General features: G+C 45.4%; 2 protein-coding genes across 2 annotated transcripts in view; one reads left to right on the top strand and one right to left on the bottom strand.

The window, feature by feature from the left end:
• Window positions 1-144: 144 nt before the first annotated feature.
• Window positions 145-10,088, top strand: SPRYD4 (SPRY domain containing 4). The gene is made up of 2 exons (XM_084837118.1): window positions 145-243; window positions 3,799-10,088. Exons 1-2 carry the CDS (start codon window positions 153-155, stop codon window positions 4,344-4,346), a joined length of 639 nt encoding a protein of 212 aa, XP_084693244.1. The 5' UTR covers window positions 145-152; the 3' UTR covers window positions 4,347-10,088.
• The window catches only part of GLS2 (glutaminase 2), a 30,195-nt gene continuing 13,485 nt past the window's right edge, over window positions 7,065-23,774 (bottom strand). The window contains 15 exon segments of the mRNA XM_084837117.1: window positions 7,065-7,222; window positions 8,078-8,140; window positions 9,558-9,577; window positions 9,579-9,626; window positions 9,761-9,822; window positions 10,339-10,431; window positions 12,415-12,546; window positions 14,175-14,351; window positions 15,079-15,129; window positions 16,126-16,192; window positions 17,203-17,261; window positions 19,137-19,169; window positions 20,312-20,370; window positions 21,501-21,664; window positions 22,993-23,072. Of these exon segments, the coding sequence (XP_084693243.1) occupies window positions 7,065-7,222; window positions 8,078-8,140; window positions 9,558-9,577; window positions 9,579-9,626; window positions 9,761-9,822; window positions 10,339-10,431; window positions 12,415-12,546; window positions 14,175-14,351; window positions 15,079-15,129; window positions 16,126-16,192; window positions 17,203-17,261; window positions 19,137-19,169; window positions 20,312-20,370; window positions 21,501-21,664; window positions 22,993-23,072 (1,266 nt within the window).

Here is a 23,774-nt window from a genome sequence, read left to right on the forward strand (position 1 = left end):
GAAGTTGCATTCGCTGGCAGCAACGCGAACCTCCTGGCTTCAAGATGGCGGAAGCCCCCATGGGTTGGGGCCGTTATGCCCTTCTCCAAGATGGCGGCCTCAGCTGTCTTTAGGCGGAATCGGTTCACGTGACGCAAGCGTCCTATTCTAAGATGGCGGCGCCCATACTGAGGGGTGTACGGCGGCAAGGTTGGACCTTGTGCAGCATTGGACATCGTTTCGTGGGCGAAGTACCTCGGAGAGGTAGGGCTCTTTGGAATTCAGTAGAAGAGAAAGCATCGCAACGAAAGGCCACTACAGCAACCAAATACCCCTGGGCTGCCATGGATATTTCTTCCTTCCTCCACGAGGTTTTTTAGCCGAGGGTTTGGTAACCTCTCTAGGAGTGCTAGCTTTGTTTTGGCCAGGCTTCTGCGCCTTTGGTAGCTGCAGTGACAAGAATAAATTAAGTCGGTAAAGGCTTTCCCATCTCTACAGCAGGAAAAGCTGCATCGGTTAAATTTCTGTCTGTTACGTTGTTGTGAAAGGTGCCGGGGTTCTACCTAATCTGATCCTTTCCTCTTTTCGCCCTGGAATCAGCCACATCATGAACCTAGTATGTATCGGAGGCTAAAGCTTCTGGGCCAACAGTATCTATTTGATTTGGTGAATACTAGTTTTCTTCTTGTAGTAGTAGAGAGTATTATGGGTTTCGCAGAGCGCTGTAATTAAACAGGCAGGAATTCAATATCTGCAGCTGTTCCTAGCAGGGACAATGGTAGCTTTTGGCCTGTGCCTAATTTGGAAGTATATGTGGAAAGCCTCTGCCAGATCTTAACTATGTTTGATCATAAACATCTCATATTTCAGTGAGGCTTACTTCCAAATTTACTTAGATTGGTAGCAATAATATTACAGTATTTAAACAAAATCTGTGTAATATACACTGAGAAATATACAGCTGGGGGGAGGAAAGGTATTTCAGATACCTAGGTACTCAGTACTTCCAAAATTCTTTAGTCAGGTCTGCCAGCAATTTAGTGCAGCAGAAGTGGCTTATTCATACCGAAGACTTCTTCAGGATGACAGCCACATTCTCACATAACTTTTCTCAGATAGCTTTTAAGCAGGCATTGAAAACTATTATTTTGGTCGACATCTTTAGTGAGTTTTCCTCTGGTTTTGCACTTCACTTCCTGCTGTTTTTAATGGATGGTTTGTTTGATTGTACAGTTTCTTGTATTGTTATATATTTTAAGATCTTGTACACTGTCTTGAGTGGCAATTTGCCTAGAAAGATGGGACATAAATTTAAATCTAAATCAATAATAACTGGTATAACTATTTTCACTTGACAGATATTGAAAGGCATACAACATTGGCATTGCTTGCAAGTTGTACTTTGTAATTCCCTGGAAGCAGCTTACAGGCATTTGCAGCTACATATATAGGCATCGTTCTCCTTCCCAGGGTTACGTACCTTCATGTCTGACGTATGTTTTTCTTTTTACTTAGTGCTCACTCTTTATCCACCTAGGACTCCATCAATGTCACAGAAGCAGACTTACACTCACACAATGGGTCATCCTCTCCCAGTTTCCCACCTCCAAATCTGCTCCAGAGTGTCCTTGAACTCACTGCTATATATAAACTGTCTTAGAGAAGTACTGATGACAACCAAAGGAGTATTTTATCTAGTGAAGAAAAGTAGAAAGTGAAAATCGAGTAAGACATAAAACAAACGCCACATTTAACAGTAAGAGCTTGTCCAGATGATCAGTTAATGAATGCCCTACCATGATTTGCCAATAGAGTTGTATTTCCACAAACTCTTGATACTATGCTATGTAGTGTGGACTTGACTGGGGAGGCACAGCTTTGCTCCTGCTCATCTCCCTCTCTGTGCTGGACAGGGGAGTGCATAGCTACTGGAGGAACCTGTGGGGAAGAATTGCTGTCTGACACTTGGCTATAAAGTGGGAAGGTGCTCATGCAGCAAAATATTTTTAACCAATTACAATATGGCACAGTTGAGCACTACCCAACTACCTTTCAAATTATTGTGTTAGCAACTATAGAACTTGTGGGAATCAATTTTCCAGTAGAAAATATGCTGTGGTTGGAGTGCTGAGAAAACATAATATGCCTGCAACAGAAGTATTCAACAGAGGAGATCCTCCATATTCTTTACTCAAAAAGATACACTTTAGCCAGTGCTTACCCTGATGCATTACAAGCTAACCTATAAATGCCTGCTGTAATGCTTGTAATTTATTGGAATGTTTCCCATGGTCCTTTTCTCTTTGAAGTTAGAGCCAGAACTGTAGATTCATAAAGATGAATCTTTGTGCTTTTTTGTTTAAGTCAACCCCCACCCCATATTTTCCACTGAAGGATTTTTAAGCCGCAGTTCTCTCTGACAAATGTTCATTCAGAAAGTTCTTCAAAATATTATACAGAGGAGGAAACTGGATCCATTCTTCAACTGTACTTGTCCTAATAGTTAATCTAAATCTATACTGCTACAACTTCTATCTAGTGTCTGTTTTACTTCCCTCAAGAGGCAGTAACAGCACAAGCAGTAGCCAGGTAGGTGTTGCTTCTTAACAAATGTCTCCTACATTTTGTACCCAACTATCTTTCTGTAACATTATTATAAAGCTGGAGTATTGTCATGTTTGGGGATGACATGCTGGCAAAGGCTCCCATCATAAACACTTATAGGCTGGCACAGGAAATCTGAAGAACTGAGGTTTCCATTCCATCTTTTTAACATCATCACTGATTTCCTCAGAGTCCCGGCTAGTTCATCTCTGTGACTTACAGTGCAATCCTTTATGTATCAGTTCAGAAATAAGCGCTGCTGAGTTTAATGGGATTTAATTCTGGGTAAGTGTCTGTAGGATTGCATCCTTCATATATGAGGCCCAGATCGAAGCATACTGTCACTAAGCCTTAATGTTGATTCCAGGTACACAGCTAATTACTGTTGTTTGCTCTGTTTTGCTTACCTACATAAAACTTGCATATCTATCCAGCAATTTTAGTGAATCAACAAAGAAAGGACTTGAAATGTTCACTTTGTCTTTAAGAATAGCTTCCTACTAAGTCTACTGTATTTAAGTGATTTGTCAGATCAATTAGGGTGCAATCCTATACACACTTACCTGGGAGTAAGTCCCATTGAATTGAATAGAGCTTACTTCTGAGTAGACATACGATTATGCTGTTAAACTAAAACAGTATCCCCAATTAACTAGACAGCATTTTTAAAAAAAATTGAAGTATTTTAAATATGAAATTTTACAAAACACCTTGGGTAGAAACAGCATCTTAATAGGCATCTTCCTTCTCCTCTCATACAGAGGGGAACACCTTTTTTAAAATAGTGCCTCCTATAACATGTACATGTATAATCTGAAAAAAGATAATGTTTTGTTTATAGAACTGCTTTTTATTCTTATACAAACAGATGCAGATTTAAGCTATCACCTAAGATATCCTTAATTTGGTGACAGCCCTATGCCCCAAAGTGAATGTCTTAGGGCCTCATGTGTTTGTACCATTTATGCCAGTATACATACCATCTGTTCCTGTTGTGATAGAGGTATTTATTGCATCTTGTAAACTGCATGTATCTACCTCTTAGTGCAACAGCAAAGGGTTCAGGTGTGTGTGTGTGTGTGTGTATGTATGTAGCGGGTGGAATTCCTTGGATATTCCAAAGTAAAACATTTCTGTTAACGTTCTGGGTTCATTTCTGAAGAGCAGCAAAATGTCATTGCTTGTGTATAGATATATATATATTTCTTATTGCAGAGATCAGTTTCAAACTAGATGAGAAAACAGCCCACAGCACCTTGGATTTGTTCAAAAAGGACACTGGTGTCATTTACCGTGTGCTGGGGATTGACCCCTCCAGAGTTCCCCAGAACCCTGAACGCTTCAGGGACTGGGCTGTAGTACTGGGTGACGCTGCCATGTCCAGTGGCTGCCATTACTGGGAAGTGACTGTCAAGCGATCGCAGCAGTTCCGCATTGGGGTGGCGGATGTGGATGTCTCCCGGGAAGTCTGCATTGGAATGGATGCTCATTCCTGGGTCTTTACCTATGCTAACCGGTGTTGGAATGCCATGTTTGCCAGTGAGACCGCTCCCATCAGAGGCATGGGCAAGCCGGAGAGAGTGGGTCTGCTCTTGGACTTTGACAGCAAGAAACTCAGCTTGGTGGATATAAGCGAACACGCGTTCATTCACAGCATGTCTGCGGAGTTCCAAGGGCCTGTGGTGCCTGCCTTTGCCCTCTGGGATGGTGAACTGCTAACTCATTCAGGACTCGATGTGCCTGAGAAGCTCAACAAAAACTGAGAACTTCTTAAGCCCAGTTTGCTTCTTCAGATGGATTCTCTACCTGGGGGATCAGAGTACATAGCAGTTGGAAGCAGGTTGAACAGTGGAATCGACCTGGAATCAAGAGGACTGACCTTTGCCATGTTAGGAGCCTGAGGTTTCCACTGTCCAGCCTTAGGAAAAGGTCAGTCGAAACCTACCCCAGTTTGCAATGAAGATTTTACTCAAAGCACTCAGTGGCCGGACCCCATTCTGTCTTTCTGCCTCTGCTCCCTCGTCTCCTGTTGCAAATGAGGTTTGCTGTCCACAGAATTGGGACACATCTGGGTTACATTTGTTTTGTGGGTTTTTCTTTACAGGGAAATACGCTGGGGAGAAAGTTGCCCCATGGTGGCTTGAAAGAAGCAAGTTTGTTTCTTGACAGCTATTTTGAGTGCGTGAGATTAATTGCACCCTCTGGTGCTTTTATCCCATGTCTTTTGATTATGTGAAGAGACTCCCTTCCCATCAGAAGTATCTGCCTACGCCTTCAGATGTCTGAAGACAGGAAATTTCCATTTTGATAGGATCCGATCCTCTGCATATAATACATAGCCACCATTGCCCCCTGCTGGTCCAGTGGGAGCTACAGCTAAGCAGATGGCATTTAATTGACAGGCCCAGTGGAGATCTAACCCTCCTGCAATCACAAATGTTGCTGTACATAAGTTTCATAGGAATTACTTTCTTAGCATACAGCCCAAGAATCCATCTCATTCTGTGATTCCCTGGCTTGGCAAGAAGCTGTATATACAGTCTTTTAAAATATTTAGTAGAGCAGAAATAAGGGTCAACCCAATTCTGGTCTCCTGCTACATCCAACCAAGGAGACTTGAGGGGAAGGCGGCTGGCAGATGAAGGGGTTTGACATAATGAACCACAGTCACCTGAGTCACAGTTATCTGAGATATAGCACACTGGCAAATTCTCTAGAGAGAGGTTTTATTTTATGGAATATAATTGAGACACAAGGCGCTGTTTTTGAATCCAGGAAGAGCAGCTCCAGGTATTGTGCTGGCAGCTGTGCAACTATTACAATAAATAAAAATGTATTTATTTAAAACGATGTCCTGTCGATTGGTTCTCTCCTAGGTTGCTTGGACTCACCGGTCCTTTTCTAGAGAACATCCATGGTTGGGAAGGGGCTCTTGGGTAAAAATAAAAACACGGTGTCTCGATGTACAGATTGACATACAAAGCCTGCAATGGTATCCATGTAGCTGTACAGCAGCTATGTAGCATTGCACTGCTTCAGGGTTTGAGCATTTACTGTAACAGTGTGGATGTTCTTTCGGAGCAACAGAGTTGCTTCTGAAAGGAGAGAAGGCTTGAGGGAGAAGTCAATGCCACTTGGGAGTCTGAGGCAACTTCTTCCCCTCTTGCAGACTATTCATTCCAGGTTGCAATTCTGAGTACACACACATCAGGCCCATGGAAATGAAGGGGAGTTCCTAAGCACTGAGTAAATGTGCTTAGTATTTGTGATGTAATGGTCCACCTCATTAGCCATATCATTCAACTGTCTCCTTTTCTTTACCATATTTATCCCTAGACTCACCTTGAAAGTTAGGGCAAAGTTTTCCATCCTTGCTTTAGAGGTGATAGGGCTACAAGGAAGGGAGGGCTAAAATAGAAGACAAAGACTCCCCATAAATTCTGCAAATGAGGCTGTGTGATTGCATCATACAATTATCATTATTAGGATTTTTAGTTGCCTTTAAAAAAAGCCTCAAGGTGACTTACAACAAGATTAAAACATACAAAATTTAAAACAGCTAAAACAATTTCCACTATAATACCATGACCCCATAGCCTGTTCTAGAAGCACCCTCAGTCTCTTCACCAGCATAGAAGAAATTGCTTGAAGTGGGTGTCTGTTTGCCCTTCATTGTTTATGTTGTAGTGTATTTTTATTCAGCTTTTGTAAACTGCCCTGACTGTTGTATATTGAATGATGCTACTAAAAAAAAAGTCAGGTAGGTAAATTGCACAGCCTCGTCCTGGAAGCATTTTTTCCCGGTTACATAAATACTTGGAAAGCGTGTTACAGTTTCTAATATATAAAGGTAGGGAGCAGCTCAACAGTCACATAGCAGAAATTGCAGCACCAGGGAAGTGTGCATGTATATTTTTCTTAATGGACCAAATAGCTGCTTGGGGGGTTGGGATTTTCATTGGGAAGATGTGTCTTGGGGACCCATGCAGTGGTCCCAGTCAGTTTTAGCCAAAACCCAGGACAGATAATTGAACTGGAGATCATGTGTCTTCATTACTTTGGCCGTTAAATGCCTTTGACCTAGGCAGCCTGAAATGGTAGGTGAGAGAGACTTGAGCTCCCCCTCATTGGTCTCTTTCCAAGGGCTACTAGTTCAGTGGCTGTTGACTTGATCATGTTTCTGTTGTGTTACTGAATGAAAACTGAGTGAGCTTGTGCATGGAACTAACCGGGCGGGGGGGGGGGGGCGTTTTGCACAAGAGAGGTGTGAGAATATGACCAAACACTGGTTCAACATGAAGTAGGAGCCTGGAAGAATTGGGATGTAATCTCTCCCTCCGCCCCATTTCAGTTCAAGTCCTAAGCAGCAGTAAGTCTATCATTATGCCTATCTCCTTTCAGACATGTGAGCAAGTGACTAGTTAAATCTGTGGGGGAAAATGCAGGTGATATAGCAACTTTCCACTCTTTCTGCATCATCCTCACACCATGCTTTCTAAGTTCTCCTTGGAGAGGTCTTCAGCTGCTTCCTCAGCCTGTCTGGCTCCCAGTTTGCAGGCATCTTGGTAATCCTTGAGCAACTTCATCACCTCCAGGTGGTTAAACTGGACAGCATCATCCAAGGCAATGTTCCCCCACCCGCAGAGAAGACAAGTCGTGAAGCCACCTATAGCTACTATCTAGGGGGTTGGGGGACAATGGGAGACTAGAGAATCACCCACCATCAACACCAGAGAGATCAACCTCTATATTTTAAATGTTCGTAGGCCATTTCTCCAAATGCTCACCAAGGCTAAAGATGAAAACAATCTAGACAATCTAGTCTACTGCACTACAAACTGAGAACGGGCCTATGGAAGAAGCCATGTTAGATGGTGCAGGCACGTCACACCAAACCACCCCACGTGCTGTAGGCGAAGGGAACTCCTGGGGATCACTGGAAAACCTAACCCAGCCTTCCCCAACCAGGTGCCTTTTACATGTTTTGGAATTTAACACCCATCAGCCCCAGCGAGCATGGCCAATGATCAGGAATTCTGGGTGTTGTATTCCAAAACATTTGGAAGGCACCAGGTTGGGGAAGGCTGATTTAACTGAATAGAAATCTTTCTCAGAGCCACTATCGGATCTGTGGAACAAAACTGATCACAGTCTTCCTAAACTGAAAGCAAACTCGATTGGGATGCAGCACCTGTCCAGGCCACTTTAACATCTTGTCTCTAGCTGTGCCAATCCCTGATGTCCGAGGAAAGGGGATAGCAACTGCCCATGCCTTTCTCTGAGTATCACCATAACAAGATCCTCTTGTAGTTCCCAGCAGGCAGGAAAATGACTTATTTAATCCTCAGGGTAATATACACAGCTGGTGGGCTGTGTTGGCATGGCTGAGGCTTTTGTAGTTTTGTGACCATGTCTTTGAAATACTGGCCATTGATGGGGGTGAGCAGGACCCACTCCCTCCCTGCAATTGTTCCTCAGCCTACCACTCCTCACCTGTCTTTGACAAAGGGATTGACTCTGCAGGCCTTCACCAGAAACTTCACGACTTCCAGATGTCCTGAGGGAGAATCATATAATTGGAAGGATTCAAAAGGACTATCCCAACCTCTTCCCAGAGACAGGTCTGCAACCCACCCCACCCTCAATGGATTACTCTATGCAACCTAGATCACAGAAATCTTTAAGCAGAATGTAGGTGGGTTGCCGAAAAGTTATTACAGAGCAAGTAGCACACTAAGAGCAATGTTGAATTATCTGAGAAACAGAAAGGTGTGTGTGTGGTTGAACTATATAAACCCAAATGCTAGGGCACATATTTGCAAATAATCTGGTTCCCACCAGTGGAATGCAGGAGCCTTGTGCATGAGTTGCTGTATTGCCAAAGATAGACACACCTAAACAGTATTTAAACTGGCTAATTATCATAGTTTCTTCCAAAATCACCCCACTAGAAACTATAATTTGGGGAGTATAATGTGATTGGATTCATGGCAAGCATGCAATATTGAATTAAAAAGAGTTGCTTGTTTGGAAGTTGTTGACAGTGAGACTTGTATAAAACTGATTTAAACTTGTTGTTAAGACAGAGACCGGGTTCATATGTAACGACAACCCAGAGTACGGGTTGAGTTTGGTTGTTGTTGAATTGTGGGTTGTTACATGCAAATCCTGCACTATGGTTTAACTATGGGTTGTTAACCATGAACAGTCCAGGAAGAGAACCCATGCTTTGTTGTTGGGATGTAAAATCTGGGTTATTCAATGACAGCCCCTTGAATGACAATCCATACTCAACATATACTCTGGAGATGTGTTACATGCAAACCAGGCCAGACTCTTAAAAAACAAAACAAAACACCTTGTGCTGCATTAATGCCTGGTGTTTTTTTTCCAGCCAAGAGGTGGAACAAATATTTAGACCTCCTCCTTAGTCAAAACCTTGGGCATTAAAATTGTCTTCGAGCTCAAGAATTTGTGTGCTGGGGACGTAGTTTGTATTGGGATTTCAGAGAAAGTTTAGGGCTCTGAAATTCCCAACTCCCCTTCAGCCGCAAACCACACGCTTCTGTTGTTCGTATGTTGGATGCCTCCCATCTTTGACTTGCAGTTTTAACTGTCCCCATGCCAAATCCCTCTCCATCAATTCCCCTCTAGATCCAAAACCCTTGTCAGCTTTTGGTTACAATGATGCCATTCTGTCTCCAAGTGCACACTGGGTGTGATCATTACAGAGGAACATGATGTTGTACCTAACAGAAATGCTGCGGCATGTTGTACCAAAGCCACACTTCATCACGCCCATTGTAGCATCACCACCGCAGTTCCAGTGCAGATGGACACCAGAGAGATGCATGGCACAGTACCCATTGCAGAAAGTCTGATGTGCATTAGGGGTGGACAACCCTACAGGTGCAAATGTGGTCCTCATTCAGGTGTATAGGAATTGGGACACAGTTGTGCCCCCAGCATGCTACCTTCAGCTGTGGCTATATGTGCGGGAGTCATAGTCTTTCTGCTCCATGTCCATGGCTGACAGAGCAAATCTAGAGGGAAGCCAAGGAAAGGGAAGTCAAAGTTGGTGCAGGGTAATGCCAATTATGCTCAGATTAGTTGATGAGTATCACCTCCAGAAGTCTCTCCCCAGCAGTGTCTTTTTCCAGGGCAAGTAGGCTCATACCTTTGAAGGGCAGAGACATCGCCACTGTAGGCAGCAAACAGGAGGTTCACGACTGTCTTGTTCTGAAAAATATGGAACCGGAGAGGTGTCTGTGTGGTCTTCCCTACAGCTAAGGTTGTTCATATTGTGTTTCACCTGAAAAGTACTCAGAATGCTTTATCTGCTGTATGGTTTCTAGTCCTGATTTTGGAGGTGATTAAAAACACTCATATGAAAAACATGGCATACACTAACACAAAAATACTCCAGTATTGGGTTTAGAATGCAGAACACACTATATTATATTTATTATATTATATTATATTATATTATATTATATTATATTACATATATTGGGCACTTCAGGTCTGTCAATGTTTCTCTGTCCCCTCTCTCTTAACTCAAGCACTACCCCCACATACTTCTGCCAGTTCATTGCAATCCAGACCTGCAGTCTTGGACTATTCTCCCAGCTATGTCATTCCAGCCATTCTAACTCCACCTGCCGTTTTCTTTATTCCTCCCCTGAACTTCTCTACCATCTCCTCTACCCAAATCTGCGAGGGTCTTTCAGTCTTGGCAACACTTTGTTTCCTTACTCTAACTTCGTCGCCTTCACGGCGGGGGTCCATTTTGCGGGCACAGTGCAGCAAGTTGTCATAGTTGTGGAAGTTGAAGAGCGAGACCAATTCCTGGGGAAATTAGAATTGAAAAGTAGCAGGCTGAGTGAGAAAGCACAGGGGAAGCGGGGGGGGCGGCGGCAGGGCAAAGAAGATAGAAGTGAGGAGTCTCAAAATGGACACCATAAGGGTTAAACATAGCATTACTCCCACAGCTTCTGTATACTTTGCAGAAAAAAATAAAATCCAAATCCTGCGCCAGAAAAAGCTGACTTCCAGACATGTATGGATTATGGACATTTGCTTCTTTTGCACAATTTCTCCTGCTTTTTCTAGTCATGGGTTGGCAAAGAGCTATGGAGAGCACTGAAGACTTACGACTTGGAAATTGTATTCTGCACTTGCTTTTGAGATTTCCCCAGACACTATCTGAAAAGTGTATGGAGATGTTCACAGCCTTAAGGCCTAGAGACTTACATTGTTTTTAATGCAAGCTGAGATTCTCACTGTGCTCACATGTTTGTGTTCAAAATAAGTTTCTCTCTTTGTAGAATCTATGATATAAAGTAATACACAGCTAAAAATATATGCTACAGAGAGAGCCTGAAGATCACAAGATAAAAAGGAACTGGGATTAATTACTTTAACGGAGGAAGTTCACATTGTAGCTGACCAGGGGAGCGTCTCCACGAGTGATTTGCTCCGAGCTGGCTGTGTTTGGAGGTTGTTAGGGGTATATGATGTCCTGGCCATCTAGCAGCCACCCCAGAGCTTATCGGGGGAAAAATGAATTTCTTGAGACCACTTAAAGTCCGATTCTTTTCCTTAGGTCGGATTCTCCCTGGTATAGTTGCTGTGTGCCCCAACCCCGCATTGACCTCAGGTACGCTAGCCTTGCCCAGGGGTGTGCCTTTCACCGTGACCCCTGTCAAGGGATGTTTCCTGTGTGGTTCCTATCCCTGCACAATTAGTGCCTCCTCAGAACTAACTCCCAGTGTGCTCAATGAGGCTTTCCCCTGAATGCCCACATCAGAATTTATAGAGATTCCCCTCAACTGAAACGGCAGTTTAAAGCTCAAATGCCCTAAATGCTCTAAAGTGCCGAACTTGAGGCTCTGATTCTCCATTGTTTGGTTTATTGCCTTAGGAAGTAACTACTTTACGCCTTTGTTATAGAGCTCCTGCACAGCATTGGGTTAGAAAGGGGGCTGGTTTCCCCTCCCACTTTCCCACCACAAGCATATGTGCATTTACTCAGAAGTAACTCCCATTGTGCTCAATGGGGCTTGCTCCTGAAATGCAGGTGCATCTGGAGCTTCAGGGGAAAGGAGAAAGGGTGGGAGAGCAGGGCGGGGGAGAGACTCGCTATTGGTTGAGCAGCCCCTGCCAGTCAGATGATGTTCACTCCAACCCTCACCCGGGTGTATGTTCTGTGAAGCGATTTTTACTGGTGCGGAGCACTCACTCGTGAAGCCCTGCACGGACCAAAGCGCAGCAAAGCTAATTCCTTTTAAAAAAAATCTGGGACTCTTCCATTCACTTCTCCTTCTGTTATTGTGAAAACAATCCCCCACCCCCAGGTAACCTGAACAAAACTTGAGTAGCATTAACTGCCTGCCTCATGAGGCAGAGGACAAATGTGCCACCAGCAAATGGCATTATTGATCTCCCAATTTATTCTGCCTCTTACCACCTCAGGGGCTAACTACATATTACATGCAAATGTGTATAAAAGAGCCCCTATGCCAATTTTTTGTTTTCTTAAGATCAGCAGATTCAAGAAGGGAGAATTTGGAACGGTTCTGTTGTCAAATTTGCTTTTTGGTCACATTCAGATTGCAACACTTATAATGTGCAAAGCGCATGACCATTCTTGCCTCATTCATCCTTATTTGTGAGGAAAGTTTACTGTTATTCTACTCATAAGGAGGATATGAGGTTAAGGGAGTGACTTGCACAAAGTGCCCCCCACCCCCATTCAGAGCAGTGGTTCTCCCTGGCTTTTTTATACTGGCTCCTATCAGCAAGACCACATTATGAACCTAGGAAACGTACCTGGCAAAACCCAGTCCCTCTTGTGCTGTTGCCACCTTTATCCAGGGGAGGTGACAGACACATCACACCCATGACATTGGGCACCACTAGCAGGATAGCCCCAGAAACTGCGGATTTGGCAGGTAGACCAACCTGGGGATGAGGAAGGGTGGGGATTAGCCGAAGGGTGCAGCAAACCAGCTATTGAGTATCACAGAACTCTACAGGCTCCGTGCTAAACCAAAAAAAAGAAACGGAGTTTGGTGAGGGGGAGGAGAAAATGGATCCTGGGAAAGGGCATGGTGGAAACCCCGTCTGCACTATATTAACATCTTAAGATCATAGTGCAGGAAGTTCGTTGCAGACTAATCAAGAGTAGATTGTGCCCAGTGCAAAAAAACACAAGTTGCACTGGGGTAGACTGGGAGAGAAGCAGATTGATGGAACTGTGTCTGCATCTTCAGCTACTGCCACTCAGATGCAGCAGGAAAAAGGGATCACAAGATATGCATTGCATCTCTGAGGGCAAGAGTGGCTTTGCACAACAGTAGCCACAGGACTGGGCTGTCCCATCTGTGCAAGTACTCCAAGCAGGGTTTCTGGGCTGCGTATTCTTATGGATGGCATGTTCTCAGTTCTCACATTCGATTGCATCCTCCTCATGTTCTTCAGTAGCTGAAGAACGTGGCCCAGCCGGTACTTGCCCTTCAGAAAGAGGTGGCCAAGGGCAGAGGATACATTGCACACATCTGAGAAATGCGCTTGGTTATGGGAATCATGTGATGTCACACAGAGAATGATGTGGTTGAACTCCCAGCTCATGTGCTGGCATTGGAAGACACAACTTGCAAGCCAAGAAGTGCTCTCTAGCATCCTACGCAATGTCGGAAGGGGCCCTTTGGTGTGCCTCTCAGCAGTGTGGGATAGCAAAATGTCTTCCTCTAGCCCCAAGTGCTCAGCATGAACATTAACCATACCGGATTGGAAGACTGCCATCTCCATCTCCTGCTTTGCTTGAACATCCAAATTACAGTGTAGGATAAGAACAGAAGAAGAGCCCTGCTGGATCAGACCAAGGTCCATCTAGTCCAGCATTCTGCTCATGCAGTGGCCAACCAGCTGCCCACAGGAAACCCACAAGCAGGACATGAGGGCAACAGCACCCTCCCGCCCACATTCCCCAGCAACTAGCATGCACAGGCATACTACCTCTGGTACTGCAGGGAGCACAGAGCCATCAGGACTAGTAGCCATTGGTAGCCTTCTTCTCCAGGAATTTGTCCAACCCCCTTTTAAAGCCATCCAAATTGGTGGCCATCAATGGATCACATAAATTGACTATGCGCTGGCTTGCAGGCTAGCACATGTAGTATGTGAGGTATGCGCTTGCAAGTGTCTAAGCTACCCAGCACATAGATTTTAACCTGTTTCGCGCATGTAGGCATGCTAAGCTTTGTTTTGTAACCCTCAGTATTATTCCAGAAGGCAATGGGGATCTTGCTCATCCTAGGCAGGAGTAGGCAACCTGGTGCCCTCCTGATGTTTTGGATTACACTTCCCATAACTCCTGACCATTGGCCTTGCTGGCTGGGGCTGGTTGGAGTTGTAGTCCAAAACATCTGGAGGGCACTCGGTTGCTGACTCCTGATCTAAGGAGTCCAGCAGTCCTTTAACGAAAGAGGTCCCTCTGCCGCCGCCACTGATCGCAGCTCTTCCCCCAGAACTGAAGCACACCGCCGTCTGCCACTCCCAGCCAACCAGGAGATACAGCAGAAACTTACATGGAAGGCAAACTGCCCCGAGAAGTCATACATGCCACAAGAGTGCATGAGGCTGAGAGTGTTGCGGACGGCTTCATCACTCAGCACACACTCGCCAGTGATGGGGCAGAGGCCGCCATTGGCCAGTGTGGCTGCCATGACGCTGCTGGATTCACAAGTCACTTCGACAGAGCACAGCTTTGCGGGACAGAGGGAGGGAGGGAAAAGAAAGAGAGAGAGAGAGATTAATATGGTTGCCATCATATCACAATCAGAACAGCCTGAGAATCAGGATCCAGGACTATGAATAAAACCCAGAAATGGAGCCTGGACTCTGCTTTGGGTTAGCACTGGAGGGTCCATACTCAGAGCGGATTTAACATAGGGGGAAAAAAAGCATTATCCCAAGTTGGGACCATCACTGCCAGTGACTACAGGCCATGAAAGCTGATGCCATAATAGATCTGTTAGAGTGCAATCCTATGCGTAGTGAGACAGAAAAAAAAGTCCTACAACTCCCAGCATTCCTCCAGCCAGCCATGCTGACTGAAGCTTGCGGGGAGTTGTCTAAACATGCATTGGATTGGACCCTTGGCCTTTAAAATACCTCAAGACTCTTTGTTGTTTTTGCTGCAGTGGACTAACACAGCCACCCCTCTGGAAATTGTTTAAATATATTGTTAGTTTCCCTGAAGCTTTGAGATACAGGCTAAACATCTCAATGAACAGATCCAGACTTTCATAGAAGAAGAATCACAGGACAGGGACACCAGCCTCGGACATGACTGCATTCAAGTCCAGCCCTGCCAAGTTTAGTGGAAAGATTTCAATTATTCATCCTCAGATGGGTTACTCTCTTCTTGGTTCAATCCTACCAACTCAGAAGATTACCTCTAGCTGAGATGGGGTCGAAAAAGCAGCTCACCTGGAAATACAAGTCAAGGGCTGACATCATGTCCACACCACGCGGAAAGCACTGTGGTGCAAGGATGAAAAAGAGGAAAGCCACGTCAGACCCTGGCAAGGATGGACCGATATATTTTATCCCAAGTTGGGACATTTTATCCAGTGACCCAAGATGGTGACTAAAAATGGCTTCCAGCAGTCTCTTGTCTGCTGGATGGAACAATGGCCTGGCTTGCATGTAACACTAATCCTTGGTATGAGTTGTTGAATTCTGGATTATCACAAAGTGTGAATGCGGCTGCACTTAGAAACCATGGTTTGTTAACCACAAACAACCCAGAGGGCAGTTTGCACATAATGCCAGCTCACGTGGGCTGTCAGGGCTGAGCAGGAGAGCCACTTTTAATCAACAACCTACAATTGGCTTGTTCGTAGGTTGATGAGTGTGATGTACAAACCCGGACTGCTGGGTTAAGTGTGGGGTTGTTTAGCCCCTAAACAACCCATCACTCTGGGTTCACATGTCATGCTCAACAATCTACAAAAGAGCCAATTGTAGGTTGTTGAGTATAAAAATGGAAGTGATGGGCATGTGGGAGGCAACACGCTCACTCTCTCCCACTTATGCACGACAATGGGTTGTTTAAACCATGGATTGTTGCTATGTGCGAATTGGGTCAGCAAATAACCCATGGTTTGTTGTTGGGTTGTGAACTTTGACTTGTTTAAACCATGGTTTGTCATTATATGTGAAACCCATAACTGTAGGTTGTTCATGGGTTGTTTTGCCAGACTACAGTGGGAAAGACTAGTAAAAAAAAACCAGGTGCTCTGCATGCCAGTACAACAGTGATACAAAGGCATTTGGGATACAGGGAAGGGGGGAGCAGGCAAAGGTAGATGGAAACAAACAACCCAGGGATTGAGAAAACAAACTATGATTTGTTCAACTGTCTGCCAGACAAGCCTATGTAACGCAACAAACCATGAGTTAAAGAAACCATGGGTTAGTGTTATGTGTGAACCAGGCCAATGTTTCCATTTCCCCTCCCTCCTTCCTTGTTACCTTTTTGTCTTTGAGATAGTAGCCAATGGCATAATTCCGGTCTCCCGTTTCTTTCTCTGACTGAAACCTACAAAAAGACATGAATGCGCCCTTGTTTCTCTCCAGACTCACTTCTAGAATTATAATTCAAATGAAAAATGGCAATATTCCTGCCTGTCGGGCCTAGCCCCAAATCACAGGACAGGGACATCAGCCTCGGACAGGGTGTGGGCCCTACAGCTTTGGAGCCAGAGTCTGATTCAGAGTTAGACCAGGATGATTTAGAATCCAGTATAGTCATGGGAAGCTTGGGGCCCAGGAGCTTGGCTCTGCCTAGCTTCCCAGCTGATTGCAGGCCGAAGGAGGGGGATACTCCCTATCAGTCACAGCTGCAAGATTTGGCCTTCAGAGAGGCCTCTGATTTACAGCGAGCTGAGCAGGAGGAAGATTCCACAGGGGAGGGTGGCTTGGGGGTGTCGCCCAGGTCAAGGCGTCAACTAAAGAGGGCAGAACAGAGACATAGTGCATGCTTACGGGCCAGATTCCCCTGTCAGGATAAATCATCAGAAGGGAAGCTCTAGCAGCCCTTCCTTTGTATTTAAGCCCTGTATTTAAGAGACCAAAGAGTCTTTGATGGGAACAACTTCTTAATTGCCCAGAATTCTTTCTTGTCTGGACTTTTGTGAAACTTGCACTCTTGTTTGCCTTGAATCCTGTACTGTTGAGATCTTGACTTGGAATCTGTTGCTGGACTTGAACTCTGACTGCGACTCTGTGTGGATTCTAGCCTTGGAACTTTCTCTTGAACAAAGCAATGTGCTGATAGCCTCTCCCTAGGCTATCTGATTTATTGGGATCTATAAACACTGTAAGCTTTGCCGTGAGCTCTGGAAGCTGCTGCAATAAAGACTTCTGCTGTTATTTGTGTCCTGTGACAGGTTGCCAGACGGTGTCAGGAAGTCTGGCCTGACACTGCCCTACGTGCTGCATTAATCAGCTTTACAAGTTCAAAGCAAACCACGTTCCAGGCAAAACAAGCATGATTAGCATGTCTTATGAAAGCAACATTGACAGCCCCCGACCCCGCACTGGTCTTACGTGGTATTGCTGAATCCCACATACTCATTTCCTGCCACCTTCTTCAAATAATCCACCACCTAGAAGAGAAAATAAAAAGAAGGCTTCCAGATATGCTACATGATTCAGTCCTTCCCAGTCTTTCCTTCTCCTCTCTTCCTTAATTTTCCTCTTGTATCTGTTTATTTAGATTAGGGGTGTTGAACCTCTTTCATCCTGAGGACTGAATTCCATTTGGATGAAGCTCTGGGCCCGCCGCATTCCAGTGCTGGGTGGGGCCAAAATACAAAAGCTACTAGCATATTTTAGTTTAAAGCTCTTCCTGCCAGTAGCTAAGCCTTAGGGGAGGCGTTTCAACTTTTGAGAATAGGGGGAAACTGCACAAAGGCAAAAAACCACCAAACGATCAGTGGCTGAGCAAAAGCCATCTGGGGAAACTTGGAGATCTGGATTGGGACCCCAAGAGGGCCAGATTTGGCCTCCAGGCCTGCGGTTCTGCACCCCTGATTTAGCCTGCGAACACGGTTTTGTCATTGTTAACTTTGAGTTACATCTAATTATACAGTGTCTTGATTTTTAGGGCACTTAGGAATAATGATGATGATGTCTTCATAAAGTACTAGCAGGTAGATTGGGATGTCTCCTGTGACAGAAATCTTTAGTGGCTTGCCATATTAGAGAGAGATAATTTTTCATTGATCACACAGCTGCCTCAAGCCAAACCCTAACTGGATCTTTCAGAAACATTTATTTTATTTAAAATAATTTCTAAGGGTAGAACCCTCTCAAGGTGGTGCACAGAATAAAAAAAAAACATACAAAACTATTCAAACAGGCAATAAATTATGCAATAAAATAATATAAAATTCTATAAAAACATTACACCAATAAAACCTGCAGCCCACAGATTATGAGAAGGCCAGCGAAAACAGGTGAGTCAGAGCCTTTCTGAAGATCTGTAAAGAAGGGGCATGATGAACCCCTCCTGGAAGCTGATTCCAGCGGCGTGGGGACACCACTGAAAAGGCCGTCTTGCCACGTTGCAATTTAGAGAGCAATCCTGTAGCCCCTAGACAGTGTCTAGGGGGCCACGGGATTTTTCAGATTCCTGGATCTGAGGCCAGAGACTGCTCCAACCTTGGACCCAGGAGTCCGAACTCCCCACCCACTCTCCCTTGCAGCCAGCACAGAGAGAACCACACCGGCTGCCTCTATGAGCTCACAAATGCGAGCTCAGAGAGGAGGGAAAGGGGGCATGCCAGTGGGAGGGGAGAGGATGGCTTACGCCATATCCCCAGGCCTCCTCAGTCTCCTTCGTTCCCCTTCCACGACACCTCAGGCAGGCGAAAACACCTGTGGAGCTAAATTGCAGAGCCAGAGGCACGTCCACCTCATGCTCTGTTTTGAATCCTTGTAAGCCTCCAGGTTTGGAGGCTTATGAGTATCAAGGGCGGATCCAATAGGGTTGCGCTCTTAGGTGGGGGCAAATGATGTTTGAAGGGACAGCACTGTGTTCTGCTCATTCCCCCCTGCCCCTCTTCAGCACTAATTCCTCTACATGATTCTGGAAGCACAGGCTTAATTAGAAGTCAGAGTTGTATTGCAAAATAAATGGCTTGATTGGCCAATGTTGTCAGTGAATTAGGGGTTCTTCCAGACAAAGCTTTTATTGTGAAATCACGCTGCCTCAAATACAAAATTTTACTGGGGGTGCAAACATCGTTGTCTTTCATTTGTAATCCTATGTTTTCCTACCACGACTTCCATCTTTTTTCTTTCCAGAAAAAAATATGTTGAGGAAAAGATGGAATAAGTGTACAGTGCCTTTTGATTGGTAGTCCTAGCAGCCCTTCATCTAAACTGGAAGAATGCTAGGCCTCCCCAACCCAGGCCCTGGTCTCTGAGAAAGTGTAAAATGGAGTCTTCAAGCAGGGAAAAGTAAAGGTCACACTCACATAGTCAAACTTCTCAGCTTTCTTGCACCCCATCTGAAATGAAGAAAACAGGACTCATCTGGGTTCTGAAAAACTGTATTCTTGGCAAATTCCAACTCAGGTCAGCCATGGGGATTCCAGATTGAGTCTTCAAATGGACATAAGGAGCCATGAAGCTGGACTGAGATCTTATGTAGCAGGCAAGGACTCAAGGATGGTGTGAGGTTTGTATCCTTGAGAGGATTTGGGTGTGGGTGAGTAGTGGCTTAGAACTGGCCCTATATATGGTTCTGACATACGAGTTCTTTCACTTCTGAACATGAAAGAAGGGATCCCCACTTTGGGCCGGAGAGAGCCCAGTCCAGTCAAATCTTCAAGGTTTTGGCTTGACCATACTGAGGAAGAAAGACTGCACTTGGTAGATTCACTGCCTCTTATAGGTTCGAGCCACAGCTCATCATGGATTAAATAACCCACAATGGGCTGCAGATATCATCCGAACCTGGTCAATGATTCTCCAGTGGTGGGGCTGATACTCACAGGAGCTTTGTGCATGGGTCTCCAGCCTGCTGAAAGTGTCTCCTTGGGAATGACACAGCATAGTGGAGCAATCACTTCTGGGCCAATGGGTTGAGAGAAACTGATAGGTGGTGAGCCCAAGAAACAATGAAGTCCTCTTGGGGGGATCCATCTAATTCTGATAACTGGTGTTTTTATGAGACAGTTCACAACTGACCAGTGCAGGCTCCAGTTCTGGAGGGCCCTTGGACAAGACACCCTCACTGGGCCCCCTCCCTCAGTGAGACTACCTTCTCCCGACCATCATCACCAGCTGTTATTGCTCTTTCTCATCCTTGTGACCGCTTGCTTGCTTGACAGGCCTAGAGCTAGGGCGCAAACAGGCAGTGACATCTGCTGATCCTCCTCCTTGCCACCACTGTTGTCTGGGCCAGAGCGAAAGGCAGGTGAACAAGCTGATTGCAAGGGCGATGAGGAGGAGCAAGTCCAAGGGGCTCTTGTCAGTGGGCCCCTGCTGGGGTGTGGGCTCTTGGCAGGTGCCTGACTATGCCTACCCTTGATGCCACCCCAAGCTCAGTGGGGAATACGACTGATGAGCCTCCTTCTATCTAAGCCATGCAGTGCAGTGCAACTCAAGCCCATCTGTGGTAGCAGGACTGTAGCTGCAGGGACCTTACCTTGATGAGAGAGCTGATGACAATAGCTCCCGCATTCACCATAGGGTTGTGGGGAATCCCTGGATGCAAAAAAAAAAAAAATCTATTAGGGAAGTGTCAGTCAAACCTTGCCTACCCAAGTCAAGACCAAACTTATATCAGCCTCCCGCAACCCAGTGCCTTCCTGATGTGTTAGACTTCAGTTCCCATCATACCCACCATTTCCCATGCTGGCTGGAGGTGATGGGAGTTGTAGTCCAAAACACCTGCAGGGCACCGGACTGGGGGAGGTTGACTTATAGCCTGTCCAAGTGTGCAATACAGACAAACTGTTAGAAACACTGTGGAGCACAACCCTGGATCATTGCCTTTTAACATGCCTCAGCTTGGCCACAATTACTGGGGCTTTGCCTAAGGTGGAAAAACACACACACACTGTTCTGTAATGACATTAATGTATCCCCACGAAGGTCTGCATTGCATTTCAAAAAACCCGGTTTAAGGGGGAGTGTGGGAGATACAAAGCATTATTGGGAGAGACCGCTGCTGTAGATCACAGAGCACCATTCTCCTTGGTGATAGGTCAAGAGTCAAAGAAAGGCTGCCTACTTTTCATGAGGATATGGGGAAAACTGAGGGAATTGTTTATCGGAGGATGGTAGTCATCTCTGAAGAGAGAGATTTTACTATCATTTCTACAGCATCTTTCAATATACAACAGCCTTCCCCAACCTGGTGCCCTCCATAAGGGTTTGACTGAAACCCCCATAATTCCCATTGGCCATGCTGGCTGGGAATTATGGGAGTTGCAGTCCAGGACATCTGGAGGGCATCAAGTTGGGGAAGGCTGTTATACAAGGTGTATCACAACCCAAGTCATTCCACATGCATGAACATGACAGCAAACCTGGGTTTGCTACTGAGTGTACACTTGAGAGATAGTTGCATCTTGGCTTTCTGATGAGGGTACCTCTTCAAGAGATATGCTTTCACCTATGTGATGGTCTCATTTGCACATGACATTTTTGGCAGCATACACCTTAAAAATGTAATGTGTGAAGCGACCCCGCAAGAGATAGTGGCTTGCCCAAAGGCACTCAGTGAGCTTCATGAGGGAGGATTTGAACCCTGGTCTTTTACAGACAAATACACGAGGGCTCCTCTCCACCACTCCTCCATCCTTTTTTATCTGGAGATTTGCCCCTCTTACCTTCCTCATTGAGGGACAGCTTGTTGTAACGCAGCCCGCTGGGTTCTTTGCCCACATACTGATGCACTTGTTCGGTACCCAGTTCACTGACAGTGATGGCATATTTCAGGGGCTTGACGCACGACTGCAGGCAGAAGGGGGTATTGGTGTGGCCCATGGAATGTCTGGCAGAGACGAGAAGAAAGAATGAAGAGAGAGGATACCACCCCATCGGCCCTTCAGTAATCTGGTGATAAAGCTCTATGGCAGGGTGGTCAAACTTTTTTGGCAAATGTGCCATAAGCGATAGGAACATAGGAAGCTGCCTTATTCTGAGCTAGCTCCATCTGGCTCTGTATTGTCTGCACTGACTAATAGCTCCCTAGATTTTTCAGACAAGACTCCTTCCCAGCACTAGCTGGAGATGCCAGGGATTGAACCAGGGAGCTTTTGCAGACAAAGCAAGTTCTCTGCCACAGAGCTACAGCCCTCCTCCAAGTCCCAGGTAGAAGACAGTACATAGTTCATTTCCCATGCCTTGTGCAATTCTACTTCTAGTCTGCTGAGTGAAGGGTCATGTTCTATGGGGCTATCGTAATATAAGGACAATGTTGCTTTCCCTCCCTTGCCATTCATTTTCCCACTAGCTAAAGAAACTTGTTTTCTGATCAATCTTTAGGCAATCTAGGATCATGGGAGTGCTATGACCCGAGACAGGACCTTCTGTGTAGCAGCATCCCAGTTATGGAACTCCCTTTGCAGGGAGGTTAGGTTGCCTCCTTTGTTAATGGCTGGCAAACCTTCAGATGGCTAGTAAACCTATACTATTCTGCTTCCGCCAAGCGTTTACTGATTAAAGCTGCTCTTTGATTTGAGAAGGTTTCCCTGTTTTGTGGTTAGGTATGTTACTTTGTTTGAAATGGTTGTATTTTACTGTGTTTATGATTTTATTGTAATGGCCTCGAGCCCCTCACAGAGTGGAGGGGTGATTCAGAAATATTTAAAATAAATAAATAAAAACAAATAAGGGCAGGCAGCAGCCCAGTAATGGAAAGTAGGCAGGAGCATAGGCCTGTACACTCCATGCCACAACCAGGCACAACAGTTCTCCAGGAGTGCCACAAAACCCACAACTGACCGTGACACCTGTGGCACCCATGCTGCAAGTGGGTAACTCAGGCTCTATATTGGGGTGGGCAACTTGTGACCCTCCAGATGTTTTGGCCTACAGCTCTCCTCAGCCCCAGCCAGTGTAGCCAATGCTGAGGGATGATGGGAGTTGTAGGCCAAAACATCTGGCCCACCCCTGCTCTCTTTGGTTTGCAGGTCACCAGTTGACCATCTCTGGTCTGTAGGATACAATGACCTTTACCCTGTGGTCCACAAACACATTAGCCTTCCACAGAAGTCTTTCTCTGCATGCTTAGGTTCAGCAGAAGAGACACAGTACTCTTTGATTTCTGATCCTTTAATTTCTAGCCCCACATCTTAGACTCAGATCCCTTCTGCTCACCGTTGTCCATCCACTGTGCAAAGGGACACACCCCAGATGTCTGGATTACACTTTGCCAGCTGTGGGATGTAGTCTGCTACCTATAGAAGGGGAAAATGCACCAGTGAGCAATAATCATCTGTCCACATCTCAACTATCTGCCCATTCAACTTGAGAACAGCTCAGGCAGCTTCCCTTGATTACCAGCCTAAAATCCTGCATTTAAAACAGGGCTTTCTGCTTCTGTTTTAAATGCAGGATCACAATGACTCCCTTTTTCACGTGCTTCCTTCTCCCCCACCCCCTCCCCCGTCCTTCTCCTAGTTATCTGAGTCTTCCATGATCTTTCATTGATCTTGCTCTTCTTCTTGCCACTTTTCCTCTTTTCATCAAGGAAACTGAAGCGCAACACAACAGGGGAATTTGATAGCTCATTATCTGCGATCAATTTAAAAATGGAACAAAGGGCATTTAGTGCAGGAGATGCCTTGAATGATCACGGCGTCATGTAAAAAGCCTGCAAACTTCCATGAAGGAGCAATCTCAATCGCAGGATAAAAGCTCTGTGTGAGGAAGCCCTTAACAGCCCCAGGAGTGGCCATGTTTTTTGAAAACAACAACAAAGAGTCTCCTTTTTTGTACTCCTTATTTCTCCAAGCAGCAGGAAGTTCCAAGGGGGGATTTTTACAGGGTCAGTCTTCTTGGGAGGAGAGTCTATTGGAAATGTGTGGTGGCTTTTGTAATATCTGTTCACTTACAAGCAAACATACAGAATATGGGGAAGCATGGCTAGTCCTTAAAGA

Source organism: Heloderma suspectum, chromosome 2 (genome assembly GCF_057233095.1).
Source record: "Heloderma suspectum isolate Gila_16-S chromosome 2, 16-S_ref, whole genome shotgun sequence".
NCBI classification, from domain to species: domain Eukaryota; kingdom Metazoa; phylum Chordata; class Lepidosauria; order Squamata; family Helodermatidae; genus Heloderma; species Heloderma suspectum.